Source organism: Aedes aegypti, chromosome 3, assembly GCF_002204515.2.
Source record: "Aedes aegypti strain LVP_AGWG chromosome 3, AaegL5.0 Primary Assembly, whole genome shotgun sequence".
Lineage (NCBI taxonomy): Eukaryota > Metazoa > Arthropoda > Insecta > Diptera > Culicidae > Aedes > Aedes aegypti.
In genome coordinates this window covers 341,672,089-341,694,752 of record NC_035109.1, presented here as the reverse complement: position 1 = coordinate 341,694,752, position 22,664 = coordinate 341,672,089, and the positions used below count along the sequence as shown (strand labels likewise).

The window sequence follows — 22,664 nt, the reverse complement described above, 5'->3', positions numbered from 1 at the left end:
GGAAAGTAGCTGAGCTCCAGGCAGCTATTGAATATTTCCACAATGAGGGAGTGCGCGTTGGGACCCAAATGCTTGAGGACAATATTGAATAGACCATCAAAGCCAGGGGCTTTCATGTTACGGGAGAATCTAATGGCGGACTTTAGTTCTTCTGTTGTAACCTTTCGGTTGGCTGGGAAATTATTTGGTGTTTCAGTTAAGCGAGTCTTACTGTCCCTTACTGCCTCTTCCATCGGGCTAGCGATGCCTTGACCTAGTCTATGAGATGCCATGAAATGGCGTGATATCGTATTTGCCTTTTCAATTGGTGTAATATATTTAACATTGCCGTCAACTATTGGTGGGATAGGTGTCGGTTTTGATTTTAGCACCTTTGTTAAACGCCAGAAGGGCCTGGAGTGGTTTGGTAAATTTTCAATATCCCTACTAAACTTATTATTTCTAATCTGTTGGACTCTACTAGCTATTATCTTATTCAATTTCTTGCATAGTATTTTTTTAGAAAGATTATGAGTGCGTTGGAATTGTCTCCTTATGCTGTTCCTAACCGCAATAATTTTTTTAGTGACACTATCCAGTTGTAAAAACTCACGTGATATTGTAGTCGCTGGGATGAATCTATCCTCGGCCTCTCCGATTGCGTCGGTAATCGATTGGATCGCTCTATCGATGTCCTCAGTTGTGTTTAGCGTGTGATGGTCGTCCAGGCTTTCTTCAACTAGTTGTTGGAATCGCGGCCAGTCGGCGCGATGGTAGTTCCTTCTTCGCTGGGGTTCACGAAGGGATTGAAGTGTTCACCTCGAAGATTACCGGCAAGTGGTCCGATGACAGTTCGGTGAGGGCTTGAGGTGTCGTTACATTGTCGGGGATGTTGGTGAGGATAATATCTAGAGTTGAACCCACTCCGGCTGGGGAGAAGTACGTGGGCGACTCCGAGTGTACAATTGTATAATGCCCTGCTTGAGCATCGTTGGCTAGCACGGATCCGTTTTTGTTGCTCTGGGTGTTTCCCCAGATTGAGTGGCGAGCGTTAAGGTCACCGGCGAGGATGAATTTACTGGGCCTTCGAGTTAATATTTGGATGTCGTTTTTGAGCTGAGTTGTTGTTCCGTCTGCGTCCTTGCACTGTATAGGACAGTACGCCGCAATCAGGATGATAGGTCCATTGGAGGAGGTCATTTCGATGCCCACAGCTTCGGTGATGCTAAGGCGGAAATCCGGAAGCATTCGGAACTTGAGGTTACGTCGGATGGCTATAGCTACACCACCTTTTCTTGCAGTGATACGGTCCACGCGAATGACTTGATGATCTGGTAGGCTGAAGTTTTTGTTTGGCTTTAGGTGCGTCTCCGTTATGAGAGCGACGTCGATTTCGTGTGTTCGGAGAAATTCAATGATTTCCACCTGTTTATTTGCCACCGAAGAGGCATTGAAGTTAAGCAGTCGAAGAGAGAATGCTACGATGCTGGTAATAGAATCGCATCATTACTGCTACTTGTTGATCGTTGGTACGGCATGCCCTTGTTTGCTTGTCCAATTCGGAAAACAGGAGCGCCAATTGGTCCATGGAGTATGGTGCGTCGCTTGGGGGTGTGTTTGCCGCTTCCGCATATGTGCGAAAACCAGGTGGGGAAACCGGAGGTGGTGGGTGCCGTTGGGTTTGGGATGGAAGCGATAGCTCCGGGAAATTTTCACCAATGATGTTGATTTCCTTCTTTGGCTTTGGGCGGGTCCTTTGGGCCACCGTTTTGCGGATGTTGATGAATTCGTTCCGTTTGGGGCAAGTACGGCTCATCGAGGAGTGGTTTTGCCCGCAGTTCAGGCAGGCAACAACAGCTTCCACTTCACAGGAGGCCGACCGATGATTTTCACCACACTTGGAGCAACGGCTTCTCATGTGGCAGTGTTTCGATCCGTGCCCGAAATTCAGGCAATTTCCGCATTGAGTCACTTCTCTGTGGACCGGTTTGTACCGCTCCCATTGCACGACGACGTTGCCCAGAGCTCTGATACTTTTCAGTTCCGTTAGGTTTGTTGAACCTTTGACCAGATGGAGCAGGTACAATTGGTCGCGGTATTTGACGGCCTGGTTGTGGCGCCGCATCTTGAATATCTGCACCAGTTGCAGATTAGCAATCTTCAGAGTGTCCATCAGCTCACTGGTTTCCATGTCGGGAAGGCCTCGCAAAACCACTTTAAGCGGCTTTTCAGAGGCGATGTCGTGGGTGAAGTATTCCGCTTTCACCACGTCGAGGTACTCGGTCACCGATTTGTAGTGCGGAGTTGATGGGACCGTAATTTTCACGCCATCCGTAAGGAGGCGCAGTTCCGCTTGGAGCCCTTTGGCGATGAGCTGATTTAAATCCCTTACGAGATTCATCGAGTTTCCCTTGACATAGAAGGGCGGCAACTTCTCCTTCTTCTGGACTCCATCGGAAGACAGAGTGGCGTATTTGTTGGAGCTGAGTAGCTTCTTGTTGGCTTGTTCCACCGAATCCGCAGCGGTGGTGTTTGGGAGCCGGCGCTTGGTGCCAGTGGGGCGAACTCCATCAGATGGAGTGGTTTTTCCCATGGCTGGGATGGCTGAATTTGCAGGCAGCAACACGAAAGCGAGGTTTGATTTCTCGGTACGAGCGATAACTGAACGCGTCTTGCCAAAACGAATGGCGAAAACAGAATGAGGGTCAAAAAACCAGGCAGTCCTCTTTTATATGCTCATATCGATGCAGGCAACCAATCGGAAGCCACGGAAGAATAGAACAAGCAAGAGAGGAAAGATCAACCCTCGAGTGGGTATAAAAGTGGCCGCTAGTGTTTGGCGCAGCCATCAGTTCCAGTACTACCGTCGTCGAACACAGAACCAAATTCATCCAAAATGACCGGCCGTGGCAAGGGAGGCAAAGGACTCGGAAAAGGAGGCGCCAAGCGTCATCGCAAGGTTTTGCGTGATAACATCCAGGGTATCACCAAGCCCGCAATCCGTCGTCTGGCTCGTCGTGGAGGAGTCAAGCGTATCTCCGGACTTATCTACGAGGAAACTCGTGGTGTGTTGAAGGTGTTCCTGGAAAACGTCATCCGTGATGCCGTTACCTACACTGAACACGCCAAGCGTAAAACCGTTACCGCTATGGATGTTGTCTACGCTCTGAAGCGTCAGGGACGCACCCTGTACGGTTTCGGAGGTTAAATCGCATTCCAAAGTTTCGCTCTTCAAACGGCCCTTTTCAGGGCCACCAAACACACTCATCAAAGAGTTGATATGACAAATGTTCACACACACTAAAAGCAAGGGTAATCTAATGGGACAAGCACTACACGCTTTTGCAGTCCGGCGGTGGCGTGGCTTGGGGAGAAAATTCTCGTCTCCGATTGGAAGACACCATAAAATGCCAATATATATATCGTCCCCTTAATGCTACAACTAGATAACTCGAAAATCAAAATTTTGAGATGTGCAACTTTGAAAGTATGACCGTTTAACAAGGTGATGGTTAATCGCAGAGATTATGATTGAAAAATAATCTTTAACTTGTGTATTTTGAATCACACGCTTAAGACCTGTGGATATTTTGCAGATCTAATTAAGAAAAATGTTTTGACATATTGAAGTCAAAAATTTCGAATTTCGAGTTATCTAGTTGTAGCATCAAGGGGACGATATATATACATACATAGTCTAGTCTAGTCAGCACTGTCATTTCCCGGGGTGGCACACTACTGTTGTTACTTACTTGTTGTGCTTCGGTTTCGGTTCGAAAACAACAACCGCTATGATGCCACGCCGGTGAAATCCAGTGCGTGCATCTTTCCATACCAATCTCACGTGCATGCATCTCAACTCCGGACTTCAGTGTAAGGTACGGAACGCTCGTCGTACCACTCCCTATTTCACCCTCATCAAATTCCATTAGGATTGCGTTAGGAACTTCTTAGTTTGCCTCGCTCGGTTCCACAATGCGATGGACGAACAAATATTTCATCATGTTCCACACTGTGCCTTATGAGAAATGTCCCATAATGTCCCGCTCACTGGATGCGGTTGCAATCAATATTTACAAGCACTGGAATTGTGTTCGCGCACCCGAAACGAAACGAATCACCGAACCGGGAGAAAGACGGGAATTTGAGAAGGTCACCGGGAAAATCGTTTTGAACGAACATTTTCAAGCTTCGAAGCTTTCATTGAAATGCATTGAAAGTGGATGATGAAATGTCTACCGTAAAATGGGGTGTTTTCAAGCAACTTCTAGTATGTCAATAATTAAACAAAGGACAGCCCTACTACAGTAAGGACCCGATTTTGTCAGCCCCTCGATGAATTTCAAATTTCGACATGGTTACATGGACTTTTAAAGAGGGTACGTGGTAAAGCATGACGATACCAATTTTTTGACAAATCTAAAATTGGCTGACAAAATCGGGTCAGTACTGTATTCTCTCGTCGCGTGCCAAACACAATGCTGAGGATCCTATGACAGATTTCTGAGATAATCATGAAAATGTGTGATTTTTGACGTAACTGCAAAACAGGGTTGTAAAGGAATTTGACTTTCGCAAATGAAACCATATTATGCCAACAACAAAACATAATCTTTTTGATCAATAACTTTGATGCTTTCATTCATTTTCATAAGTTATGCTCAACCTTAATCAGATAATACATCAATATTATCGAACTTGGAACTCCTGCAAACGCAAACCGTTTTCTTTTAACTGCTAGATCTTTCATAGTTATTAATCTGGAAACTGTCAATACTTCGTAAAATTGTCTTGAATTGTTTTTGATACTTGAATGCAACAGGATCATAACCTATATACAGTTAACTCTCCCTAACTCGATATTGAAATTGGCTTGAATTGGTTTTGATACTTAAATGCAACAGGATCATAACCTATATATTTGCATTTGCTTCTTTGAATGATTGTTCTTCTTCGTCTTCGAAAATAGCCCCTATTTGTTTTGCTGGTCTGCTCGATAGGTAGACAGTTTGACAGTTCGATAGGTAGATTTGGTTTCACTCTTCGCGCAACTCGGGTGCCTCTGAGAAATAAAAAAAAAAATTCCCATTTTTTCAGGGCTAGACATTTTAGTAATATTCAGTAACAAACAAAATAGTCCCCTTAACCTTTACAATGCAGTTTTACTTCACGGAACAAGCCTAAAGTATAATGGAATATATATCGGCATAAATCGAACGAGTTTTGTAACTTGGAAAAAGTAGAAAAGATAATCCCCTAACACCCCGCTAACTTTCAAAAAGAGACTTTTTCCATAAGAAATATTAAAAGGCGAAATCTAGATAACATTTTCAAAAGCTTTTGTCTGCGTTGTGATCTCAATTAAATATACTTATGTTCTGGGTTACCCACATATTTTTGTTAATATTGTTTCATTGTTTTGTAGTTGAATCTTTTTTGCCAATAAAATTCTTTCAAAAATGGTTTGAATCGTTTTCAATATCTAGACTCCACAATACCTAATATTAATAGATATCCCCGATCACATAATGCAGCTCACAATCCTCCGAACAAAGCAAGCATTTCAGATGACTGATATATCGACTTCCGACGTTTTTGTGACTTTTCAAACTTGATGGAGAAGTTCAATCCCTTAAAACCCCACGAGTCCTTAACACCCCATTTTACGGTACTAACTTCTTAAAAAGGTTTCACTTTTCTCAATAATTAGCAATGTAGTACAATGTTTGTTTGATTTTTTGAGCTTGGCTCTAACTTTTCGACTCAAGAGTTTGAAAGAAAAGTTTACTAGCCTAAAATAATCTTGCCGAAAGTTTTTGCACTCAAACATATTGGATACAAAAAAAAAAAAAAAATCCTAAGTTGTTGAATATCCATACCACAATAAATCCAGATTTCCTTGGGAACAGCATTTTAAGAGTTTCTAATCTCTCATTAGTTAACTAATCGATTACAAATTGAATAGGTAAGGTAGATGCTGCTACATGTGTGGGTTTGTTTTATTTTTTTAATTCACCCTAGATTTAATTACTTTAGAGAAACATCAATTTAATGAAACACTGATTTATTTTGGCATCTGGAGTTTTTGTCGGCCAAATTATCTGAAACTCGGCAGTAAGACGCACTTGAAGAGCATAATGTTGATAAATAGCAGTTAAGGCCTTCCTTAGTGTAGTGGTAAAGTCGGTCCCAACAAGCCATGTGAGCAAAATGGTCACATAAAAAATAAAGTGAGAAGCCGGCCAAGAAAAATGAGAAGAAGAAGAGGCATTCGCAAAACCCCATGTGCGAAATAAATCAAAAGAATGAGCACAAAAAATTTTGATAATGAAGACGCGTTCACTCCAACGGAAATGCTCCACGTGTAGTAACAGCGGCGGAAGTAATTTACCGGTTTCAATTTGAGTGTCAGGAGCTCAGGGCCAAATTTTCGAGCCGCAAATTTTTCTCGGTGCACGCAAGCAAATGGCGGCGGTGCTCACTCTCTTTCTCTCGTACCCAAACTGCGATGGGGATGTGAGGCGTTCGATTCGCCAATCACGCTTAAAATCAGTTACACGCAGTGGGGAAATTATTCCTCTGGAAGTTGGCGATCGAAGTCCCGTTATGTGCAGTTCAGAATCAATCGAAAGGCACGATGATGACTGATTCTGAATCTTGCTTCGGTACCTACGAAATTGTGCGGCAAGCACAAACTGTATTAATTTGCTCTCATCTTTGGAATAGTGGAACAGCATTGGATTACGAAAATCAAACATACTGAGCAAGGTCGACCCATTGGCCCCGAAAGATTGAGATTTTCAGAAGCCAATCCCTGGGCTTAGTATATTTTACTGCCAATTAATTTAATTTGCAACATCCACAAGAGTAATTTGATTATTCCGCAAGGAAAATAGTGGCAGTTCGCTCATACTGGATCAGCTGTCAAGATTACTTTGGTAATTAGCAGCAAACTGTACTTGACCGCTCTACTTGGGATGTCGATACTCAGCCAGTAGGTCCGGTACGTACGGACCTGTGAACTAGACTATCGAAATGCATACATTTTGCATTTTGACATACGAACGCTTTATGTTTCGTTTTAGCATCAACTCACATCCAGGCGTCGGTAGGCGCGTGGTGTACGCACAGACCTAACGATCGCAAGGTCCTTGGTTCGATTCCAGGTTGCTGCGAGAAACATTTTTTGTTGCCAATGTTTGGCTTTCATAAGGCAAAGCTATGAATTTCAACCCGATTTATTGTGGCGAATTTTCATAAGTGCATCCAATGTATTTCGATAGTCCATTTGCCTGAGTGTATTGAAAACGCACGGGCCTATCGATCGCAAGGTCCTTGGTTCGATTCCAGGTTGCCGCGAAAACATGTTTTGGTTTCACAAGGCAACGCTACGAATCTCAACCCGATTTAAATAAGGCTCCCCCAAAACTACGCGACGTTTTACGGCGACAGCGACACGATTTCGTTGTCGTGTCGCTGCAAGCACTCTTCTATGGAACCATCTTGACTGACACGACGCGAATCGCTGCGAAATCGCGTCGCTGTGGCTTATCAAACAGTGCATCAGCGAAATCGCGACGTTTTTTTTTTTTTTTTTTTTTTTTGTCGCTGTCGCCGTAAAAAGTCGCTTAGATCTGGGGGAGCCTTTAAGTCGACAGACGTCTTCAAATCCTTGAATCATTCGAGTGTATCAAAAGCTGTTCCTCTAGTGGAGGTTTGCTTTGGGTACGGATGCACCGCTACAGTGAGTGCCAGCCAGTGCTGCATGATTGGCCAATTTTATTGATTTGCGAAAGGGTTCGGGAAGAATTCGCCATTCAGTGGCAAAGTGCACGTAACTTTTCGGGGGGATTTATTTCCCTCTGTGAGAGGAATGGAATATCATTGACTGTGCAACTCTTTGTTCTAAACTTGGATGGTAGTCCTGAAAAGGACTGATTGGATGTTAGATACTGTTTTACAACAGTACGGTTGCTGTCCCAAATTTACTTCTTGGCAGCGGTCTTCTTCGCGGCAGCTTTCTTGGCTGGGGCAGCCTTCTTCGGTTTTGGGGTCTTGGGCTTCTTGGCGGCGGTCTTGGAAGGTTTGGTGGCCTTCTGCTTCGGAGCAGCAGCCTTCTTCACACCACCGGCCTTTTTGGCAGCCTTGGCACCAGCAGCTTTGGCTTTCTTGGCTGCAGCCGGCTTCTTGGCTTTCTTCTCGCCGGCTGGCTTCTTGGCCTTCTTCTCCCCAGCTGGTTTCTTGGTGGCCTTCTTCTTCTCTCCGGTAGCCTTCTTGGCCTTCTTCTCGCCGGCCTTCTTCGGTTTCTTCTCACTGGCGGCCTTCTTAGCTTCAGCCTTCCAGCTTGAACGAACCGGAAGCGCCGGTGCCCTTGGTTTGGACGAACTTGCCCTTCTCGACGCCATTCTTCAAGGCCTTCTTGAGGAATGGGGCAAGCTTGGCGACATCGCATTTGTAGTTGGCGGCGATGTACTTCTTGATGGCCTGCAGGGACGATCCGTTGCGTTCCTTCAAGGTTTTGATGGCAGCAACAACCATGTCGTTGACTGGGGGGTGGGTCGACGGCTTCTTCGGCTTGCCCTGTCCCTTGGGGGCCCTTGGCTTCTTGGTCTTGGCTGGCGAGGCAGCCGGGGCTGCGGCAGCGGCTTCAGTGGCAACTTCAGACATCTCGATAGGTAGCTAGAGTAACACTCACACGATGGCGATAGTAAACGAATGAATGACGGAAATTCTGGCAACAGTGCGGTGTTCGATTTCGTCGTCTGTGTTAGGGATGCAGACATGGTCGTCCACTGGATGACTGTTCGCGAAATATTGTACATATTTTTGGTAACACCTTTTTAAAACGCATTTTTCCGGTAATCGCACTAAGTATTTGCCTGTCTAGTATGTCCGTTTGGTGAGTGCATGAGTCTCGCTAGCAGCCCGTCATCGCCACATCGGGCCGGTTTCGCGAGAAGCACCGCTGAGACATGTCTTTACAGCACCCGTGCGCCATATGGTGTGGCTTTGCTCGATAAAACAATCAATAGTAACTATTGAAACAATACCACCCTGCACGGCGGTGGTGAATTTGGCAACATGAATGGTTGCTCTTTGCGGTGACATGCGGGTATAGCCAGTATGCCGGTGTCTAATGGCCCCTAATGAGCCTCAAACAAAGTCATTCCCAGTGCCGACGAGCGATGTTACGCGTTTGGTTTTAGTAAACTTTGAACAATGTTAATTTGATGTTTTTCATCAAACATACCGAAAACTTGGGCTCGACTATGACGTCAGTCACACGAGTTTGTGCCATTTTGTCCGGAAAACAATGTCACCAAACACTAATCACCTTCCACCTGTGCACTGTTGGTTGGTCGAATGTGTGCAAATTGCTGGCATTTGCCTCAGCCATCGGCGGCAACTGCATTGGAAAAGGACAGTGCACGTGCTACTATGGATCTAGTTTATCTGAGAATGTTTTACTTCAAGAAGCAAGCAAGCAAAGCAAGCACCCTCCCTGCGGTGGAATCTGCAAATGAGCTAGTGCGAAATCTGCCCGAATAGGCATCGGTTTTGCTAGCTGCAGTTGCATCGAATGAACATTCCATACAATCTCTTCTGGCGGCAGTAGTACCGGACATGTCGCGCTGAATTCGCGACAAATTGTTCTCGGAAGTCCCTAACATGCCCCACGGCACGTGTTCCCGGTGTAGAAACTGCACCCTACACTCCCCCGATCGAGATATATTTTTGTGTACAGTGCCCTCAGGGGCTGTTCAACGTGTCTGTCCGTGCTAGTACTGAGCAACACCCGAGCCAGGAAGCCGAATGGCAACCACACAACGTGTCATGTCACCATCATTCGCAAATTTCATAACGCCAACAATGACCATTTGCAACGCGCCCACCACCCATTGTTTCGTTTGACCCGTTACATCTCGAAGACACACCACCCACCCATGAGCTATGTGAATGGGCCCCATCAATGGGAACTGATTGATGGCATTATCGAGCTTATCCGATCGATAACATTTGCATCAACTCGTCCCCTTAATGCTACAACTAGATAACTCGAAAATCAAAATTTTGAGATGTGCAACTTTGAAAGTATGACCGTTTAACAAGGTGATGGTTAATCGCAGAGATTATGATTGAAAAATAATCTTTAACTTGTGTATTTTGAATCACACGCTTAAGACCTGTGGATATTTTGCAGATCTAATTAAGAAAAATGTTTTGACATATTGAAGTCAAAAATTTCAAATTTCGAGTTATCTAGTTGTAGCATCAAGGGGACGAACTGTTGTTCGATAAACGTTATTATGATAGCCTGAACTGCTGGGATGCTCTTACGAGATCGTTTGTAATGGGACGCTAGAAAACATAATGAGCTTCTTTCCAATACGTTGAGAAGAAACTTGTCATCATGCCTGCCTAGCTAGCTAGTCCTATGATGTCAAAATTGTCTAAACTAAACATGCAGCACAACCGATAGCAAAAATGAAGTTGTTAAAGGTGCACATGAATCAGCAAAATATTGAACTTTAAAACGTTCTGCTGTGAAAGGGGGGTGAAGTGTGGTTTAAGGTAAACATGGCTGGCACAACAAATTCTTTTTTTGCAATCAGCAGAAGTTGATACGTACGAAGTGGAATCTTCCTGTTTTTAAATCCAACTGATGGGAAAAACTTAGAATCTAGGGTTTTTTTGTGAAACTAAGATTTTTCCCTATACTGCTTAACATTATAATTCCTATTATTGTATTAGCGCTGAATGGGATCAAATCTCTGCAACCTGGGTAATAGTTATAATTAATCATAATGAAACTGATAACATCGAATAAATAAAATGAATTGAATAAATTCAAACTGATAAGAGAGGGGGTGTTGTCACGTATGAAGTCACCGCCGTGGCACTACCTCAGTCGGTTCAATAGTGTGATAAAACAGTCTAGTGTCAGATTTTCAAAATCAACTCTTTCGGGATTGAAATAGTGGCCCTGAAAAGGGCCTTTTTGGTTTGGTGTGATTGAACGCAGTGTCGGTCGTCATTTACTTGGAGCTGGTGTATTTGGTGACGCGCCTTGGTGCCCTTCCGAAACCGGCGTTGCTGGCAACTCTCCCCGGGAGCAGAAGCCGGACGGCGGTTTGGATTTCCGCGGATGTGATCGTCGAACGCTTGTTGTAGTGGCCAGGCGGAGGCTTCGGCGGCAATACGCTCAAAGATGTCGTTGACGAAGCTGTTCTGATGCTCATGGCTTTCGACGAAACGCCAGTGTCGGGTGAACTTGCTTCAACACCTTGTAGATGTAGATGGCGTAGCTTTCCTTCCTGCGCTGCTTCTTCTTCTTCTTATCGCCCTTGACAATGTTCTTCTGGGCCTTGCCGGATTTCTTCGCGGCCTTTCCGCTGGTTTTCGGTGCATCGTGCTGCTAACGTTGTTTTAGATTCCAAACGAAAACTGAAACTGATGCCCGACCGAACCAGTCCGGTTCTCTTTTATACCGTAGAATGGGTGAGCGCTGTTCCGCCCCTTCGCTTCGTTTGCTACTCTCATCCATTTCGTTCGTACCATCCTAGTATGAAGTGCAGCGCAGGGCTACGCATGTATAAAAGATACCCTCATCCGGTGAAATCACCATCAGTACCGGCTTACGTAACGCTTTCGTGAACGTTTGTTTCTCAAGTCCACTCAAACTCAACCACAAAATGTCTGGCCGCGGCAAAGGAGGCAAAGTTAAGGGAAAGGCAAAGTCCCGTTCCAACCGCGCTGGATTGCAGTTCCCAGTCGGTCGTATTCACCGTCTGCTCCGGAAGGGCAACTATGCCGAGCGTGTCGGTGCCGGCGCTCCAGTCTACTTGGCTGCCGTTATGGAATATCTGGCCGCTGAAGTGCTCGAATTGGCAGGAAACGCTGCCCCGTGACAACAAGAAGACCAGAATCATTCCCCGTCATCTGCAGTTGGCCATCCCGCAACCGACGAAGAATTGAACAAGCTGCTGTCCGGTGTTACCATCGCCCAAGGTGGTGTTCTGCCCAACATTCAGGCTGTCTGCTGGCCGAAGAAAACCGAGAAGAAGGCATAAGTTACTACACTGCGTGCATCAAACCAAAAACCGTCCTTTTCAGGACGGACAATATCCAGTCCACCGCTAGAGAGTTTGTTGTTGAAATATTGCAGATTTATCTAATTTAGCCACAGAGAGGATCGATGAAGAGATATCGGCCATATTATGACCATTTCTGAATCAATTCCTAGATTCCCGCGGGGGGAAACGTTTGGGCTTCTTAAATGTTCTGTTCGGGATACCTCGGAACTTTCGATTTTTGGAGTTCAATTTGCCGAAACAGAAACATAAAACATTTGAAACAGCCAGCCCTGCGTGAGCTGTTCCTGAAGAGAGAGGAGGGTAAACTGTTCTTCCAGTCCTGCCCCATTTTCTACTATCTACTGCTTGACAGTAGAAGAGTTGATGAAGCAGGTAGTATTTAAAAACTTATATTATTTATTCGAGGAAAGGCTATATCAGGAGCTCCTAATATTGAGGGAATCAATCAATTTCCAAACCCCACAATTATAACTATCATAGGGGTGTGATTCAAAGTAAAACAAGCCAAAGATTACGTTTCAATCATACGGTCAAACTTTCAATGTTGGATGTTCGAGTTGTCTAGTTTGTAGCAACAAGGGGAGGCGAGCTGGGAAAGCTTCTGAATCCGGAAAAGAGCATAAGAAGAAGGGGAAACATACGGCCGGTACCAGAGAATGAAGTCCGCGCTGGAGATGCACATTCAAAAGTGTGTGCAAAGCGAAGCATGAAGGGACAACTCGAGTTGTCGGTTGGTTGACGTACCTCCCTCATCAGTGTTGAGAGTATGATCGTTCGGTGGTCAAGGGGCTTTAGGAAGTAGTTCCCCCAGGGGAACAAACAGTTTTAGGTACACTGAAGGGAAAATTGCTCACAACAACTCTTTTAGGGAATGCCTCTAGTGGCCCTGAAAAGGGCCGTTTTGTTGAGAATGGCAACTATAATGCAGACCGAATTTAAGCGCGTTCTCCACGGATACGGCGAGCCAGCTGGATGTCCTTGGGCATAATGGTGACACGCTTGGCGTGGATGGCGCAAAGGTTGGTATCTTCGAAAAGACCGACCAGATAGGCCTCGCTCGCTTCCTGCAGGGCCATGACAGCCGAGCTCTGGAAGCGCAGATCGGTCTTGAAGTCCTGGGCGATCTCACGAACCAGACGCTGGAATGGCAGCTTGCGGATCAGCAGCTCAGTCGACTTTTGGTAGCGACGGATTTCACGCAGAGCAACGGTTCCTGGCCGAATAACGGTGAGGCTTCTTGACACCTCCGGTGGCTGGGGCGCTCTTGCGAGCGGCTTTGGTAGCCAGCTGCTTGCGAGGAGCTTTTCCTCCAGTAGACTTACGAGCAGTCTGCTTGGTACGGGCCATTGTGTTAGATGATGATTAATTTGCTTTCAATCCAAACGGATCAGTTGAAACGCAGCGACAGAATGAGGGTCAAAAAATTAATTATTATTACAATTGTTTTTTATTTCTAGTTTTTGTTTGTTGGTACAGTAATTTTACAATGTAAGAGTTTCAACTTTACAAGTTTTTCTGCTTAGTTTCGTCTGTTTTGAATAATTTCAGTTTAATTTACATAGCTTTCCGCGAGTTTACAGTTAAACCACTTGGTTAATTCCTAAAAAAGTTTTTTTTTTTTTTTTCCTTACAATTTAACTTAACCTAATCCTATAAACTATTGTCATCCCGTTTTGGAATTAGTTGCAATTTTTCAGGCATATATGTTTCTAATTGTTGCTGATTCAGATTCAAGTGCCCTGGTTTGGATTTTTTCAGCCTGTGTGTTTTATTCTTACAGTAAGAGGTTCGATATTTGCTAGCCGATGAAGTTCTGCTGTTCGCGTGCGCCTTGGGCGGTTGAGTATCATCCTCAAGAAATTGTTTTTGGACGACTTGCAATTTCTGCAAGTGGGTCCTTGCGCACCCCCTCCAGATTGACGAGGCATGTTCCAGCATTGGGGATATGATCATCTTGTAGACCGCAAGTTTTGTTTGTTAGGGAGGCCTTCGAGCGACGGTTTGATGATTGGGTAGAGGCGTTTGAGCAGTAATTGTGCTTTTGGTAACTCTTTCATCGATGTGTTGGCGGAAAAGCATTTTGCTATCCATGATGAGGCCTAGGTAGCTTACAGCGTCAGACCAGTGTATTTCTGCTCCTTCCACTTGGATGTTTGTTGCTGGTACCATCCGGTAACTATTTTTGTGAGGGAAAATGATGGTTTGGGTTTTTGCTCCGTTTACGCAAATTTTCCACGTTTTGAGATACGTGGTGTATTCGTCGATGCCTTTTTGGAGCTTTGGCACCAGTGCTCTTATGACTCGTCCCTCGTAGCTTATCGCAGAGTCGTCTGCGAAAAGTGAGAGAGTGCCATTTCCTGGGAGGGCGGGGATATCCGACGTGAAGAGATTGTACAGTATTGGCCCCAAGATACTACCTTGGGGGACCCCCTGCATTTACAATGTATGGTAGCGAAGAGGAGCTTCCTATGCACACTTGCGACGTTTCTTTCGCTGAGGTAGTTTGCTATAATCTTTACCAGGTAGGTGGGAAAGTTGTAGCGGAGGAGTTTGTGTGTGAGGGCATCGTGCCACACGTTATCGAACGCCTTTTCAATATCCAAAAAAGCCATCGCCGTCGACTTGGATACCGCTTTGTTCCGCCTCACAAGGTTGGTGACTCGTTGGAGTTGGTGGATCGTAGAACGCCCCCGTCTGAACCCGAATTGTTCTTCGAGGAGAATATTGTTGTCTTCTGCATGCTCAAGGAGCCTGCTATTAGATACACTTTTCAAACAACTTACTTAATGACGAAAGCAAGCTGATTTGGGCGGTAGGCTCGATGCGAGTGTGGGGTCTTTCCCTGGTTTGTGGATCGGCACAACTTTGGACAGCTTCCAAGCGGACGGAAAGTAGCTGAGCTCCAGGCAGCTATTGAATATTTCCACAATGAGGGAGTGCGCGTTGGGACCCAAATGCTTGAGGACAATATTGAATAGACCATCAAAGCCAGGGGCTTTCATGTTACGGGAGAATCTAATGGCGGACTTTAGTTCTTCTGTTTGTAACCTTTCGGTTGGCTGGGAAATTATTTGGTGTTTCAGTTAAGCGAGTCTTACTGTCCCTTACTGCCTCTTCCATCGGGCTAGCGATGCCTTGACCTAGTCTATGAGATGCCATGAAAATGGCGTGATATCGTATTTGCCTTTTCAATTGGTGTAATATATTTAACATTGCCGTCAACTATTGGTGGGATAGGTGTCGGTTTTGATTTTAGCACCTTTGTTAAACGCCAGAAGGGCCTGGAGTGGTTTGGTAAATTTTCAATATCCCTACTAAACTTATTATTTCTAATCTGTTGGACTCTACTAGCTATTATCTTATTCAATTTCTTGCATAGTATTTTTTTAGAAAGATTATGAGTGCGTTGGAATTGTCTCCTTATGCTGTTCCTAACCGCAATAATTTTTTTAGTGACACTATCCAGTTGTAAAAACTCACGTGATATTGTAGTCGCTGGGATGAATCTATCCTCGGCCTCTCCGATTGCGTCGGTAATCGATTGGATCGCTCTATCGATGTCCTCAGTTGTGTTTAGCGTGTGATGGTCGTCCAGGCTTTCTTCAACTAGTTGTTGGAAATCGCGGCCAGTCGGCGCGATGGTAGTTCCTTCTTCGCTGGGGTTCACGAAGGGTGATTGAAGTGTTCACCTCGAAGATTACCGGCAAGTGGGTCCGATGACAGTTCGGTGAGGGCTTGAGGTGTCGTTACATTGTCGGGGATGTTGGTGAGGATAATATCTAGAGTTGAACCCACTCCGGCTGGGGAGAAGTACGTGGGCGACTCCGAGTGTACAATTGTATAATGCCCTGCTTGAGCATCGTTGGCTAGCACGGATCCGTTTTTGTTGCTCTGGGTGTTTCCCCAGATTGAGTGGCGAGCGTTAAGGTCACCGGCGAGGATGAATTTACTGGGCCTTCGAGTTAATATTTGGATGTCGTTTTTGAGCTGAGTTGTTGTTCCGTCTGCGTCCTTGCACTGTATAGGACAGTACGGCCGCAATCAGGATGATAGGTCCATTGGAGGAGGTCATTTCGATGCCCACAGCTTCGGTGATGCTAAGGCGGAAATCCGGAAGCATTCGGAACTTGAGGTTACGTCGGATGGCTATAGCTACACCACCTTTTCTTGCAGTGATACGGTCCACGCGAATGACTTGATGATCTGGTAGGCTGAAGTTTTTGTTTGGCTTTAGGTGCGTCTCCGTTATGAGAGCGACGTCGATTTCGTGTGTTCGGAGAAATTCAATGATTTCCACCTGTTTATTTGCCACCGAAGAGGCATTGAAGTTAAGCAGTCGAAGAGAGAATGCTACGATGCTGGTAATAGAATCGCATCATTACTGCTACTTGTTGATCGTTGGTACGGCATGCCCTTGTTTGCTTGTCCAATTCGGAAAACAGGAGCGCCAATTGGTCCATGGAGTATGGTGCGTCGCTTGGGGGTGTGTTTGCCGCTTCCGCATATGTGCGAAAACCAGGTGGGGAAACCGGAGGTGGTGGGTGCCGTTGGGTTTGGGATGGAAGCGATAGCTCCGGGAAATTTTCACCAATGATGTTGATTTCCTTCTTTGGCTTTGGGCGGGTCCTTTGGGCCACCGTTTTGCGGATGTTGATGAATTCGTTCCGTTTGGGGCAAGTACGGCTCATCGAGGAGTGGTTTTGCCCGCAGTTCAGGCAGGCAACAACAGCTTCCACTTCACAGGAGGCCGACCGATGATTTTCACCACACTTGGAGCAACGGCTTCTCATGTGGCAGTGTTTCGATCCGTGCCCGAAATTCAGGCAATTTCCGCATTGAGTCACTTCTCTGTGGACCGGTTTGTACCGCTCCCATTGCACGACGACGTTGCCCAGAGCTCTGATACTTTTCAGTTCCGTTAGGTTTGTTGAACCTTTGACCAGATGGAGCAGGTACAATTGGTCGCGGTATTTGACGGCCTGGTTGTGGCGCCGCATCTTGAATATCTGCACCAGTTGCAGATTAGCAATCTTCAGAGTGTCCATCAGCTCACTGGTTTCCATGTCGGGAAGGCCTCGCAAAACCACTTTAAGCGGCTTTTCAGAGGCGATGTCGTGGGTGAAGTATTCCGCTTTCACCACGTCGAGGTACTCGGTCACCGATTTGTAGTGCGGAGTTGATGGGACCGTAATTTTCACGCCATCCGTAAGGAGGCGCAGTTCCGCTTGGAGCCCTTTGGCGATGAGCTGATTTAAATCCCTTACGAGATTCATCGAGTTTCCCTTGACATAGAAGGGCGGCAACTTCTCCTTCTTCTGGACTCCATCGGAAGACAGAGTGGCGTATTTGTTGGAGCTGAGTAGCTTCTTGTTGGCTTGTTCCACCGAATCCGCAGCGGTGGTGTTTGGGAGCCGGCGCTTGGTGCCAGTGGGGCGAACTCCATCAGATGGAGTGGTTTTTCCCATGGCTGGGATGGCTGAATTTGCAGGCAGCAACACGAAAGCGAGGTTTGATTTCTCGGTACGAGCGATAACTGAACGCGTCTTGCCAAAACGAATGGCGAAAACAGAATGAGGGTCAAAAAACCAGGCAGTCCTCTTTTATATGCTCATATCGATGCAGGCAACCAATCGGAAGCCACGGAAGAATAGAACAAGCAAGAGAGGAAAGAAGAACTCAACCCTCGAGTGGGTATAAAAGTGGCCGCTAGTGTTTGGCGCAGCCATCAGTTCCAGTACTACCGTCGTCGAACACAGAACCAAATTCATCCAAAATGACCGGCCGTGGCAAGGGAGGCAAAGGACTCGGAAAAGGAGGCGCCAAGCGTCATCGCAAGGTTTTGCGTGATAACATCCAGGGTATCACCAAGCCCGCAATCCGTCGTCTGGCTCGTCGTGGAGGAGTCAAGCGTATCTCCGGACTTATCTACGAGGAAACTCGTGGTGTGTTGAAGGTGTTCCTGGAAAACGTCATCCGTGATGCCGTTACCTACACTGAACACGCCAAGCGTAAAACCGTTACCGCTATGGATGTTGTCTACGCTCTGAAGCGTCAGGGACGCACCCTGTACGGTTTCGGAGGTTAAATCGCATTCCAAAGTTTCGCTCTTCAAACGGCCCTTTTCAGGGCCACCAAACACACTCATCAAAGAGTTGATATGACAAATGTTCACACACACTAAAAGCAAGGGTAATCTAATGGGACAAGCACTACACGCTTTTGCAGTCCGGCGGTGGCGTGGCTTGGGGAGAAAATTCTCGTCTCCGATTGGAAGACACCATAAAATGCCAATATATATATATCGTCCCCTTAATGCTACAACTAGATAACTCGAAAATCAAAATTTTGAGATGTGCAACTTTGAAAGTATGACCGTTTAACAAGGTGATGGTTAATCGCAGAGATTATGATTGAAAAATAATCTTTAACTTGTGTATTTTGAATCACACGCTTAAGACCTGTGGATATTTTGCAGATCTAATTAAGAAAAATGTTTTGACATATTGAAGTCAAAAATTTCGAATTTCGAGTTATCTAGTTGTAGCATCAAGGGGACGATATATATACATACATAGTCTAGTCTAGTCAGCACTGTCATTTCCCGGGGTGGCACACTACTGTTGTTACTTACTTGTTGTGCTTCGGTTTCGGTTCGAAAACAACAACCGCTATGATGCCACGCCGGTGAAATCCAGTGCGTGCATCTTTCCATACCAATCTCACGTGCATGCATCTCAACTCCGGACTTCAGTGTAAGGTACGGAACGCTCGTCGTACCACTCCCTATTTCACCCTCATCAAATTCCATTAGGATTGCGTTAGGAACTTCTTAGTTTGCCTCGCTCGGTTCCACAATGCGATGGACGAACAAATATTTCATCATGTTCCACACTGTGCCTTATGAGAAATGTCCCATAATGTCCCGCTCACTGGATGCGGTTGCAATCAATATTTACAAGCACTGGAATTGTGTTCGCGCACCCGAAACGAAACGAATCACCGAACCGGGAGAAAGACGGGAATTTGAGAAGGTCACCGGGAAAATCGTTTTGAACGAACATTTTCAAGCTTCGAAGCTTTCATTGAAATGCATTGAAAGTGGATGATGAAATGTCTACCGTAAAATGGGGTGTTTTCAAGCAACTTCTAGTATGTCAATAATTAAACAAAGGACAGCCCTACTACAGTAAGGACCCGATTTTGTCAGCCCCTCGATGAATTTCAAATTTCGACATGGTTACATGGACTTTTAAAGAGGGTACGTGGTAAAGCATGACGATACCAATTTTTTGACAAATCTAAAATTGGCTGACAAAATCGGGTCAGTACTGTATTCTCTCGTCGCGTGCCAAACACAATGCTGAGGATCCTATGACAGATTTCTGAGATAATCATGAAAATGTGTGATTTTTGACGTAACTGCAAAACAGGGTTGTAAAGGAATTTGACTTTCGCAAATGAAACCATATTATGCCAACAACAAAACATAATCTTTTTGATCAATAACTTTGATGCTTTCATTCATTTTCATAAGTTATGCTCAACCTTAATCAGATAATACATCAATATTATCGAACTTGGAACTCCTGCAAACGCAAACCGTTTTCTTTTAACTGCTAGATCTTTCATAGTTATTAATCTGGAAACTGTCAATACTTCGTAAAATTGTCTTGAATTGTTTTTGATACTTGAATGCAACAGGATCATAACCTATATACAGTTAACTCTCCCTAACTCGATATTGAAATTGGCTTGAATTGGTTTTGATACTTAAATGCAACAGGATCATAACCTATATATTTGCATTTGCTTCTTTGAATGATTGTTCTTCTTCGTCTTCGAAAATAGCCCCTATTTGTTTTGCTGGTCTGCTCGATAGGTAGACAGTTTGACAGTTCGATAGGTAGATTTGGTTTCACTCTTCGCGCAACTCGGGTGCCTCTGAGAAATAAAAAAAAAAAATTCCCATTTTTTCAGGGCTAGACATTTTAGTAATATTCAGTAACAAACAAAATAGTCCCCTTAACCTTTACAATGCAGTTTTACTTCACGGAACAAGCCTAAAGTATAATGGAATATATATCGGCATAAATCGAACGAGTTTTGTAACTTGGAAAAAGTAGAAAAGATAATCCCCTAACACCCCGCTAACTTTCAAAAAGAGACTTTTTCCATAAGAAATATTAAAAGGCGAAATCTAGATAACATTTTCAAAAGCTTTTGTCTGCGTTGTGATCTCAATTAAATATACTTATGTTCTGGGTTACCCACATATTTTTGTTAATATTGTTTCATTGTTTTGTAGTTGAATCTTTTTTGCCAATAAAATTCTTTCAAAAATGGTTTGAATCGTTTTCAATATCTAGACTCCACAATACCTAATATTAATAGATATCCCCGATCACATAATGCAGCTCACAATCCTCCGAACAAAGCAAGCATTTCAGATGACTGATATATCGACTTCCGACGTTTTTGTGACTTTTCAAACTTGATGGAGAAGTTCAATCCCTTAAAACCCCACGAGTCCTTAACACCCCATTTTACGGTACTAACTTCTTAAAAAGGTTTCACTTTTCTCAATAATTAGCAATGTAGTACAATGTTTGTTTGATTTTTTGAGCTTGGCTCTAACTTTTCGACTCAAGAGTTTGAAAGAAAAGTTTACTAGCCTAAAATAATCTTGCCGAAAGTTTTTGCACTCAAACATATTGGATACAAAAAAAAAAAAAAATCCTAAGTTGTTGAATATCCATACCACAATAAATCCAGATTTCCTTGGGAACAGCATTTTAAGAGTTTCTAATCTCTCATTAGTTAACTAATCGATTACAAATTGAATAGGTAAGGTAGATGCTGCTACATGTGTGGGTTTGTTTTATTTTTTTAATTCACCCTAGATTTAATTACTTTAGAGAAACATCAATTTAATGAAACACTGATTTATTTTGGCATCTGGAGTTTTTGTCGGCCAAATTATCTGAAACTCGGCAGTAAGACGCACTTGAAGAGCATAATGTTGATAAATAGCAGTTAAGGCCTTCCTTAGTGTAGTGGTAAAGTCGGTCCCAACAAGCCATGTGAGCAAAATGGTCACATAAAAAATAAAGTGAGAAGCCGGCCAAGAAAAATGAGAAGAAGAAGAGGCATTCGCAAAACCCCATGTGCGAAATAAATCAAAAGAATGAGCACAAAAAATTTTGATAATGAAGACGCGTTCACTCCAACGGAAATGCTCCACGTGTAGTAACAGCGGCGGAAGTAATTTACCGGTTTCAATTTGAGTGTCAGGAGCTCAGGGCCAAATTTTCGAGCCGCAAATTTTTCTCGGTGCACGCAAGCAAATGGCGGCGGTGCTCACTCTCTTTCTCTCGTACCCAAACTGCGATGGGGATGTGAGGCGTTCGATTCGCCAATCACGCTTAAAATCAGTTACACGCAGTGGGGAAATTATTCCTCTGGAAGTTGGCGATCGAAGTCCCGTTATGTGCAGTTCAGAATCAATCGAAAGGCACGATGATGACTGATTCTGAATCTTGCTTCGGTACCTACGAAATTGTGCGGCAAGCACAAACTGTATTAATTTGCTCTCATCTTTGGAATAGTGGAACAGCATTGGATTACGAAAATCAAACATACTGAGCAAGGTCGACCCATTGGCCCCGAAAGATTGAGATTTTCAGAAGCCAATCCCTGGGCTTAGTATATTTTACTGCCAATTAATTTAATTTGCAACATCCACAAGAGTAATTTGATTATTCCGCAAGGAAAATAGTGGCAGTTCGCTCATACTGGATCAGCTGTCAAGATTACTTTGGTAATTAGCAGCAAACTGTACTTGACCGCTCTACTTGGGATGTCGATACTCAGCCTGCCCAGTAGGTCCGGTACGTACGGACCTGTGAACTAGACTATCGAAATGCATACATTTTGCATTTTGACATACGAACGCTTTATGTTTCGTTTTAGCATCAACTCACATCCAGGCGTCGGTAGGCGCGTGGTGTACGCACAGACCTAACGATCGCAAGGTCCTTGGTTCGATTCCAGGTTGCTGCGAGAAACATTTTTTGTTGCCAATGTTTGGCTTTCATAAGGCAAAGCTATGAATTTCAACCCGATTTATTGTGGCGAATTTTCATAAGTGCATCCAATGTATTTCGATAGTCCATTTGCCTGAGTGTATTGAAAACGCACGGGCCTATCGATCGCAAGGTCCTTGGTTCGATTCCAGGTTGCCGCGAAAACATGTTTTGGTTTCACAAGGCAACGCTACGAATCTCAACCCGATTTAAATAAGGCTCCCCCAAAACTACGCGACGTTTTACGGCGACAGCGACACGATTTCGTTGTCGTGTCGCTGCAAGCACTCTTCTATGGAACCATCTTGACTGACACGACGCGAATCGCTGCGAAATCGCGTCGCTGTGGCTTATCAAACAGTGCATCAGCGAAATCGCGACGTTTTTTTTTTTTTTTTTTTTTTTGTCGCTGTCGCCGTAAAAAGTCGCTTAGATCTGGGGGAGCCTTTAAGTCGACAGACGTCTTCAAATCCTTGAATCATTCGAGTGTATCAAAAGCTGTTCCTCT

General features: G+C 44.6%; 4 protein-coding genes and 1 pseudogene across 4 annotated transcripts; 3 read left to right on the top strand and 2 right to left on the bottom strand.

The window, feature by feature from the left end:
* Positions 1 to 2,875: 2,875 nt before the first annotated feature.
* LOC110678226 (histone H4) lies at positions 2,876 to 3,187 on the top strand. Its single transcript, XM_021850844.1, has one exon. It carries the CDS (start codon positions 2,876 to 2,878, stop codon positions 3,185 to 3,187), a length of 312 nt encoding a protein of 103 aa, XP_021706536.1.
* Positions 3,188 to 7,964: 4,777 nt separating this feature from the next.
* LOC110678225 (histone H1-like) lies at positions 7,965 to 10,064 on the bottom strand. Its single transcript, XM_021850843.1, has 2 exons — positions 8,316 to 10,064; positions 7,965 to 8,284 (listed from the first exon to the last, which is right to left on the bottom strand). Exons 1-2 carry the CDS (start codon positions 8,644 to 8,646, stop codon positions 7,965 to 7,967), a joined length of 651 nt encoding a protein of 216 aa, XP_021706535.1. The 5' UTR covers positions 8,647 to 10,064.
* Positions 10,065 to 11,629: 1,565 nt separating this feature from the next.
* LOC110678224 lies at positions 11,630 to 11,955 on the top strand (annotated as a pseudogene).
* Positions 11,956 to 12,955: 1,000 nt separating this feature from the next.
* On the bottom strand, positions 12,956 to 13,490 carry LOC110678041 (histone H3-like). Its single transcript, XM_021850483.1, is given in 2 exon segments — positions 12,956 to 13,294; positions 13,296 to 13,490. Coding segments are annotated over 2 exon segments (411 nt in total). The 5' UTR covers positions 13,422 to 13,490; the 3' UTR covers positions 12,956 to 13,009.
* A 4,149-nt stretch (positions 13,491 to 17,639) lies between these two features.
* On the top strand, positions 17,640 to 18,206 carry LOC110678607 (histone H4). Its single transcript, XM_021851718.1, has one exon. It carries the CDS (start codon positions 17,848 to 17,850, stop codon positions 18,157 to 18,159), a length of 312 nt encoding a protein of 103 aa, XP_021707410.1. The 5' UTR covers positions 17,640 to 17,847; the 3' UTR covers positions 18,160 to 18,206.
* The last annotated feature ends 4,458 nt before the right edge of the window (positions 18,207 to 22,664 follow it).